Here is a 10,000-nt window from a genome sequence, read left to right on the forward strand (position 1 = left end):
CAACAAAGAGGAATATACTCAAATGCTTACATTATACATTCAAAATAACAAATCATAACAGAGATTTACAAGGAAAAAAATATCATCTCCCAAAACAATAACTATGCATTTGACTGTTTCCCTCCCAGCCAGGACTCCGGCCAGGGCCAGCACAAAACCTAGTAATCTCATCCCAAGACAAAGACAGAAAGCATGTTGGAAAACGGATACAGTGAGATATGTGCCTCCCTGCCCATTATAGCTTTTTGAGCTTTGAGCTTTTATATAGCACAATATCCACTAAATGTGCTCAAAAGGCTTTACAAGGGGTCCCTGGCCAACAGCAACATTTAACATTAGGACGGGACATGACGCCTGTTAGGCGATGTTCCAATTTTTTTCAGACAGAGACAACGCTGTAAACAGCAAGGTACTCATTTTACACCTGAGTACGGCGAGAGACTGTGAGTAAAGAGTCTTTTCCAAAAATTCAACTATGCGCCAAGCGAGGCTCGAACCCAGGACCTTCCGAACCACTATAGGAGGTTAGGAACCCAGTCAGTGCTGGTGGTGGTGACAAGAAGTGATAAAAGAGGAAATCTTTAACGCCGTCCATTGACCCCAATTTTTACGAGCGGCTATGTGATCTTCTGGTATGACACTCGCTTTCGGATCGAAAGAACCTGGGTTCAAGCCTCGCTCAGCTCATAGTTGAGTCCTTGGAAAAGGCTATTTCTTTACTCACATTCTCTCACCGTACTCAGGTGTAAAATGAGTACCTGGCCTTTAACAGCGTTGTCTGTGTCCGAAAAAATTATAATATCGCCTAACAGGCATCATGTCCTGTCCTACATGTTAAATGTTGCTGTCGGCCAGGGACCCCTTGTTAAGCGGGTTAAAATCATTATTCAGCGATTACGCATTTACTAAGAAATGACAGGGTTTTCCAATGAGAGGGGTGGAATAATATTACTTATCTTTTCTTATCTTATCCGTTTCTTACAAAGAAACAATCAATTTTTTTCCTTTAACCCTCTCCTTACCACCTACAGGTCACATTCGTTACGATACAACCAACATTTTTCTTATTCAAATTTCTTTTGTACATCATAAAATTTAAAGAAAATGAACAGTGTGTTGTAGATAGAGCATGTTTCGCTAATTAAATTATTTATGGCAAGAACTTTCTGCTATTGTGTTTGAGTGATAAAAATCTATATTTGTGTTAGTTGAATGCGAAGGTTAGGGGGAAAATCGTGAAAATGGCTGGTAAGGAGAGAGTTAAATAAATTTTTTTTCTTTTTCTCCAGATTGCCAAATCGGGATGGTCCCGATTTGAACTGGACGATTTGCAGCTTTGCTTTTCGTGTATTTCCTCCATTCCAGGACATTCAACCACTTTTTTTTTTTTTTTTTTTTTTTCTTAATTACTAATAATCATAATAAAAAAAATTTAAAAACTGGCAAATTGGTAAATTATTTCCACTCACTTGTAAAAGAGCTCCTCAGGCCAGAATGTTGTTATGCCATCATACTTTGAACTGGAATGCAAGTATTTAACAATGCGATGATTATTCAAAACGTTTTAATGATAGTAATAACAATAATAATAATAATAATAATAATAATAATAATATAATAATAATAATAATAATAATAATAATAATAAATAATAATAATAATAATGATAATAATAATAATAATAATAATAATAATAATAATAATAATAATAATAATAATAATAATAATAATAATAATAATAATAATAATGATGATGATGATGATGATGATGAGGAGGATGATAATAATAATAATAATGATGATAATGATGATGATAATGATAATGATAACGATAAGAAGAAGAAGAAGAAGAAACAGAAGCAGAAGAAGAAGAAGAAGAAGAAGAAGAAGAAGAAGAAGAAGAAGAAGAAGAAGAAGAAGAAGAAGAAGAAGAAGAAGAAGAAGAAGAAGAAGAAGAAGAAGAAGAAGAAGAAGAAGAAGAAGAAGAAGAATACTCTTGGACTCCGTCCATCAGCCCTGAGCCATGAGTTCATTAGGCCCATATTTCTGAGTTGCTGAACTCCAGTAAAAGGACATTAAGTAATTACATTTTTTTTTTCCGTTTCTGAAAGTGGTTGGAAAATGTAGTCAACAGTTTATAATATATACTGAAAAACTTGAGCTTTTATATAGCGCAATATCAACTAAACATGTTCAAAGCGCTTTACAAAGGGCCCCGAGCCAACAGCAACTCATAACATGTGTAGAATAGAATTCCATTTACTCATCCCATTGGGTAAATTTTTCTCTAGGGTCTATTCCAAGGGAAGACTGGAATAACCCAGGCGTCAGCCGCAGTGCAGCGCCGCAAATTGAGCTAGGGCGAGGTGACTTGCTCGAACTCGGTACCTTACGGGTACGAAGCAAAGGCCGTACCTCTCAGCCACACTGCCTCATGTACAATGAGACATGATGCCTATTAGGCGATCTTACATTTTTTTTTCAACAGCGACAACGCAGTTAACGGCCAGGTACTCATTTTACACCTGAGTACGGTGAGAGAATGTGAGTAGGTAAAGAGCCTTTGCCAAGGACTCAACTATGCGCCGAGCGCGAGGCTCGAACCCATGACCTTCCGATCCGAAAACGAGTGTCATACCACTAGACCACATAGCCGCACGTTTAGCAGGTGATTGGAATACATACTGACAGTTTTTATAACATACTGAAGTCCGTAAATATTCGTTTTGTTTTGTTTTGTTTTTAAGGGTTTTACGGCGCTTGCAACACATTTAGGTTATATCAGCACCCGTAAAAAGGAAGAAAATGGGATAGTAAAAAGTTCTAGAATTACAATTAAAGCATCCAAGAAAAAGTAGGACAAAGGGGAACTGGGAACAAATAGGGATCAGATGTAGATTCCAAGAGCATACCACCTATGTACTTAGTTTGAGATCACCTATAAGTCTCATCTGGACACAAGCACGGCCCCCACTAAGAGGAATACACTCAAATGCTCACATTATAAATTATAACAAATATAATAATACGTAACAGAGAGATGATTTACAAGGAAAAAAATATCATCTCCCAAAACAATAACTATGCATTTGACTGTTTCCCTCCCAGCTAGGGCCCCGACCAGGACCAGGACAAAACCAAGCAATCTCATTCCAAGATGAAGACAGAATGCAAGTTGGAAAACAGATATAAGGGGATAGAAGACACAATAAGTACCTCCCTGCCCACTATGGGAGGTAGGAACCCCACCCAGCGTAAATATTCGTAAAAATTGGCAAAACTTGAACAGAGAACATGATGTGTCAATGGTTTGGAGATGTATTTCCATTACAACCATGGGTGAAAGTTACTCAATGATATTAATCCTGCAAAGGCAGGTGCTCAGAAAAAAAAAAATCCTGCAACTACCAATAAGAGGAAAAAACAGAAGTGCGGTTAATTATATAAATGCCGTTTTTTTTCATTTTCGAATTCCGGCCAGACAAAAAAAAAACGGCGAGACCTCTTTTTCAAAAATTAAAATCCGGCCATGCTGGATTTTTCCGGCGAACTTTCACCCATGATTACAACAATGAGCCCATAATATGCGGCTATGTGGTCTTGTGGTATGACACTCGTTTTCGGATCGGAAGGTCCTGGGTTCGAGCCTTGCTCTGCGCATAGTTGAGTCCTTGGAGAAGACTCTTTACTCACATTCTCCCACCGTACTCAGGTGTAAAATGAGTACCTGGCCGTTAAAAGCATTGTCTCTGTCCGAAAAAAAATGTAATATCGCCTAACAGGCGTCATGACCCGTCCTAAATGTTAAATGTTGCTGTTGGCCAGGAATCCTTGTAAAGCGCTTTGAGCGCATTTAGTGGATATTGCGCTTAGATATAAAAGCTCAATTTTTCTAATAAATTGGGTTGTCGGATCGGACAATGAAAATAAGTGCACGTTGTCGAACTTACCTTCCATCCCCATCCAGACCAGCGCATTTCTCATTGTCTTTGATAGTCTGGGATAGAAACTTGCAATCGCTCCACGTGTACGGATTGCTGGAGATAGCAATGAACGCATAGGTCCCTAGGTGGGCCGTGATCACGGCCATCACAGACACTTGCAGAAGGAGATCCAGCATTGCCGCTATGCCAATACCTTCAAACAAAAACAAAACCATAAAAAAAAAATATATATATATATATATAATTCTTTTTTAAAACATACTTTTAATGTATGTATATCAATAAATAAATGAATATGTACATATGTAATGTTTTGTTTTTTTTGTTTTTTGTTTGTTGCTTTAGGTCTCTTCCAACACAATTGAGGTTATATGAGAGACCGCTGAAACAAAAAAACAAGCAATCTAACAAAAATAGTACAAATGTAAATCAAAATCATAACCTAAAGATATCATAAGCTAAATTATAAATAACCAAGAACAAACAGGCAGAAGATTTACAGAAAAAAAAAATATCCCCTGTCAAAAATACAATCACAAACCAAAGAAGCAGGATAGGCTAGTAAAGAGAAGAAGAAACGACATCACTATCGGATCATACACCCATGCGAACATCATAGGTATATGATTCAAGGGTGATGCTCCCATCCAACCACCCGCTATGTAATGTTTATCAATGGCCCGTTGATCAAACCTCTGAAGTATAGTATCACAAAGAGGCTGCTTCATAGGTTTGATCAACGGGTCATCGATATGTATATGTAATGTATATGTAAGTGTATCAATAAATAAATGAATATGTACACATATGTATGTATGAATATGACTGAAAGTGTCAGAAATTTAGGCTTTCATCTAGATTAATATTTTGGACATGCAAACTCACGTCTCGTCTCAAAATGATGTCAAAATATCCACTATTCGCTCAGAAAGATTGGATACGTGCGGAACCTTATCGACGAAGAGGCACTCAAAATGCTAGTTCACGCACTGATTACGTCTAGACTTGACTATTGCAACTCCCTCCTCTACGGGTTGCCAAAAAAGATCGATTGCAAGACTGCAGCTACTCCAAAATAAAGCTGCTCATATTGTTGTCAAATCAAAAATGTCAGACCACATCACTCCAGTCTTCTAGTCCTTGCATTGGCTTTCCGTGGAGAAGCGGATTGCTTACAAACTTGCCTGTTACTGTTTCAAATGCATTCATGACACTGTTCCCAACTACTTGTCATCTCTTCTATCTCTTTTATCTACTAGAGAAAGAAAGAGAGAGAGAGAGAGAGAGAGAGAGAGAGAGAGAGAGAGAGAGAGAGAGAGAGAGAGAGAGAGAGAGAGAGAGAGAGACAGAGAGTGAGACAGAGAGAGAGAAAGACAGAGAGAGAGGCAGAGAGAGAGACAGACAGAGAGGGAGAATGATAGAGAGAGAAAGAGTGAGAGAGAGAGAGAGTAAAAGTCTTACCTTTCCATATTGGAAAGAACATAGAGAGCACACCAACCAGACCCCTCTGTAGATATCCACCCAGTTTGAGCTGGACAAAGATGGCCGGTACTCCAAGGAATAGGAGGCAGACGAAGGAAGAGACGACTTCAAGGCCTGTGGGTGGGGGGATATTGATGAATGAATTGAAGAAAAGATGGATGGATGAGTGGTTGAACGGATGGATGGATGAATTGAGGAAAAGATGGATGGATGAGTGGTTGAATGGATGGATGGATGGATGGATGGATGGATGGATGGATGAATTGAAGAAAAGATGGATGGATGAGTGGTTGAATGGATGGATGGATGGATGGATGAATTGCAGAAAAGATGGATGGATGAGTGGTTGAACGGATGGATGGATGGATGGATGGATGGATGAATTGAAGAAAAGATGGATGGATGAGTGGTTGAACGGATGGATGGATGGATGGATGGATGAATTGAAGAAAAGATGGATGGATGAGTGGTTGAACGGATGGATGGATGGATGAATTGAAGAAAAGATGGATGGATGAGTGGTTGAATGGATGGATGGATGAATTGAAGAAAAGATGGATGGATGAGTGGTTGAACGGACGGATGGATGGATGGATGGATGAATTGAAGAAAAGATGGATGGATGAGTGGTTGAACGGATGGATGGATGGATGGATGGATGAATTGAAGAAAAGATGGATGGATGAGTGGTTGAACGGATGGATGGATGGATGGATGGATGAATTGAAGAAAAGATGGATGGATGAGTGGATGGATGGATGGATGGATGAGATGGGTGGATGGGTGAGATGGATGGATGGATGAGATGGGTGGATGGGTGAGATGGATGGATGGATGGATGAGATGGGTGGATGGGTGAGATGGATGGATGGATGGATGAGATGGGTGGATGGTTGGATGAGATGGATGGATGGATGGATGGATGGATGGATGAGATGGGTGGATGGTTGGATGAGATGGATGGATGGATGGATGGATGGATGGATGAGATGGGTGGATGGTTGGATGAGATGGATGGATGGATGGATGGATGGATGGATGGATGGATGGATGAGATGGGTGGATGGTTGGATGAGATGGATGGATGGATGGATGGATGGATGGATGGATGAGATGGGTGGATGGGTGAGATGGATGGATGGGTGGATGGATGGATGGATGGATGGATGAGATGGGTGGATGGTTGGATGAGATGGATGGATGGATGGATGGATGGATGGATGGATGGATGAGATGGGTGGATGGTTGGATGAGATGGATGGATGGATGGATGAGATGGGTGGATGGGTGAAATGGATGGATAGATAGATGGATGGATGGATGGATGGATTGATGAATGGTGGTGTGATTTGACAAAGTGCAGCTATTGTGGTCTCGTGATAGGACACTCGCTTTCGGATCGAAAGATCCTGGGTTCGAGTCTCACTCGGTGCATTGTTGAGTCCTTGAAGAAGGCTCTTTACTCACATTCTCTCACTGTACTCAGTTATAAAATGAGTACCTGGCGGTTAACAACGTTGTCTTTGTCCGAAAAAAATTGTAGTAATAATATTGCCTTGTCATGTCCCATCCTAAATGTTAAATTAAATGTTGTTGTTGGCCAAGGACCACTTGTAAAGCGCTTTGAAGACGTTTGGTGCATATTGTGCTGTATAAAAGCAACATACAGGGGAAAAAGTTAATCATTCACCACAACTATTTTAGACAGAAAAATGTCCAAAACAATAGTGCATTTTACTTTGTGGCACCATCAATATGGAATTCTCTCTTAGTCTTTAGTAGAAATGTCAGAATACTACTGAGTGTTTTAAGTCTAGACTGAAGACAGAATATTTTAGAATTACCCTGGATGCTACTGAGTGTTTTAAATCTAGACTGAAGACAGAATATTTTAGAATTACCCTGGATGCTACTGAGTGTTTTAAGTCTAGACTGAAGACAGAATATTTTAGAATTACCGCGGATACTACTGAGTATTTTAAGTCTAGACTGAAGACAGAATATTTTAGAATTACCCTGGATGCTACTGAGTGTTTTAAGTCTAGACTGAAGACAGAATATTTTAGAATTACACCGAATACTATGGAGTGTTTTAAGTCTAGACTGAAGACAGAATATTTTAGAATTACCCTGGATGCTACTGAGTGTTTTAAGTCTAGACTGAAGACAGAATATTTTAGAATTACCCCGGATACTACCGAATGTTTTAAGTCTAGACTGAAGACAGAATATTTTAGAATTACCCTGGATACCACTGAGTGTTTTAAGTCTAGACTGAAGACAGAATATTTTAGAATTACCCTGGATGCTACTGAGTGTTTTAAGTCTAGACTGAAGACAGAATATTTTAGAATTACCCTGGATGCTACTGAGTGTGTTAAGTCTAGACTGAAGACAGAATATTTTAGAATTACCCCGGATACTATGGAGTGTTTTAAGTCTAGACTGAAGACAGTATATTTTAGAATTACCCCGGATACTATGGAGTGTTTTAAGTCTAGACTGAAGACAGAATATTTTAGAATTACCCGGGATACTACTGAGTATTTTAAGTCTAGACTGAAGACAGAATATTTTAGAATTACACCGAATACTATGGAGTGTTTTAAGTCTAGACTGAAGACAGAATATTTTAGAATTACCCGGGATACTACTGAGTATTTTAAGTCTAGACTGAAGACAGAATATTTTAGAATTACACCGAATACTATGGAGTGTTTTAAGTCTAGACTGAAGACAGAATATTTTAGAATTACCCCGGCTAGACTGAAGACAGAATATTTTAGAATTACCCCGAATACTACTGAGTGTTTTAAGTCTAGACTGAAGACAGAATATTTTAGAATTACACCGAATACTATGGAGTGTTTTAAGTCTAGACTGAAGACAGAATATTTTAGAATTACCCGGGATACTACTGAGTATTTTAAGTCTAGACTGAAGACAGAATATTTTAGAATTACACCGAATACTATGGAGTGTTTTAAGTCTAGACTGAAGACAGAATATTTTAGAATTACCCCGGCTAGACTGAAGACAGAATATTTTAGAATTACACCGGATACTACTGAGTGTTTTAAGTCTAGACTGAAGACAGAATATTTTAGAATTACCCTGGATGCTACTGAGTGTTTTAAGTCTAGACTGAAGACAGAATATTTTAGAATTACCGCGGATACTACTGAGTATTTTAAGTCTAGACTGAAGACAGAATATTTTAGAATTACACCGAATACTATGGAGTGTTTTAAGTCTAGACTGAAGACAGAATATTTTAGAATTACCCTGGATGCTACTGAGTGTTTTAAGTCTAGACTGAAGACAGAATATTTTAGAATTACACCGGATACCACTGAGTGTTTTAAGTCTAGACTGAAGACAGAATATTTTAGAATTACCCTGGATGCTACTGAGTGTTTTAAGTCTAGACTGAAGACAGAATATTTTAGAATTACCCTGGATGCTACTGAGTGTGTTAAGTCTAGACTGAAGACAGAATATTTTAGAATTACCCCGGATACTATGGAGTGTTTTAAGTCTAGACTGAAGACAGTATATTTTAGAATTACCCCGGATACTATGGAGTGTTTTAAGTCTAGACTGAAGACAGAATATTTTAGAATTACCCGGGATACTACTGAGTATTTTAAGTCTAGACTGAAGACAGAATATTTTAGAATTACACCGAATACTATGGAGTGTTTTAAGTCTAGACTGAAGACAGAATATTTTAGAATTACCCGGGATACTACTGAGTATTTTAAGTCTAGACTGAAGACAGAATATTTTAGAATTACACCGGATACTATGGAGTGTTTTAAGTCTAGACTGAAGACAGAATATTTTAGAATTACACCGGATACTACTGAGTGTTTTAAGTCTAGACTGAAGACAGAATATTTTAGAATTACCCCGGATACTATGGAGTGTTTTAAGTCTAGACTGAAGACAGAATATTTTAGAATTACCCCGGCTAGACTGAAGACAGAATATTTTAGAATTACCCCGGATACTATGGAGTGTTTTAAGTCTAGACTGAAGACAGAATATTTTAGAATTACACCGGATACTACTGAGTGTTTTAAGTCTAGACTGAAGACAGAATATTTTAGAATTACCCTGGATGCTACTGAGTGTTTTAAGTCTAGACTGAAGACAGAATATTTTAGAATTACCCTGGATGCTACTGAGTGTTTTAAGTCTAGACTGAAGACAGAATATTTTAGAATTAACTTTCCCTTAAGATTTCAAATTTTTCATATGTCACCTACGTCTTGTAAAGCACCATTGAACAAGTAAGATGGAGATCTAAATTTTAAAATTATGCCCTTCCGCCACGACATCATAAGACATCGTTGCCTAGGCATTCCACAGAGGAATAATATAGATAATTCATCAAACAAGATGTCTGATGTCAACAGGAATCACCCACGTTGTCCAAGTGAGCAAATTGGGGGTAAATAATCTTGCCCGAGGAAGAAAAAAAAAATGAAAGAAAGTGCCTGAAGCATGGGTTTGAACCCGGGACCTTCCACGTCACAGTGCAATATCTTAACCACTCGGCCTCTTGGTCC

The 10,000-nt window shown here is 38.3% G+C and overlaps 1 protein-coding gene across 1 annotated transcript in view; it reads right to left on the reverse strand.

Annotated features, from left to right (window-relative positions):
- Positions 1 to 10,000, reverse strand: part of LOC144960514 (sodium- and chloride-dependent taurine transporter-like) — a 94,883-nt gene that overhangs the window by 17,069 nt on the left and 67,814 nt on the right. The window contains exons 3-5 of the mRNA XM_078893692.1: positions 5,406 to 5,540; positions 3,951 to 4,137; positions 1,470 to 1,520 (exon numbers count right to left, since the gene is read on the reverse strand). Coding sequence (XP_078749818.1) covers positions 1,470 to 1,520; positions 3,951 to 4,137; positions 5,406 to 5,540 — 373 coding nt within the window. The remainder of the gene's footprint in view (positions 1 to 1,469; positions 1,521 to 3,950; positions 4,138 to 5,405; positions 5,541 to 10,000) is intronic.

The sequence above is a fragment of the Berghia stephanieae genome, chromosome 15 (assembly GCF_034508935.2).
Source record: "Berghia stephanieae isolate SIO BIC M18660-M18661 chromosome 15, UCSD_Bste_1.3, whole genome shotgun sequence".
Lineage (NCBI taxonomy): Eukaryota > Metazoa > Mollusca > Gastropoda > Nudibranchia > Aeolidiidae > Berghia > Berghia stephanieae.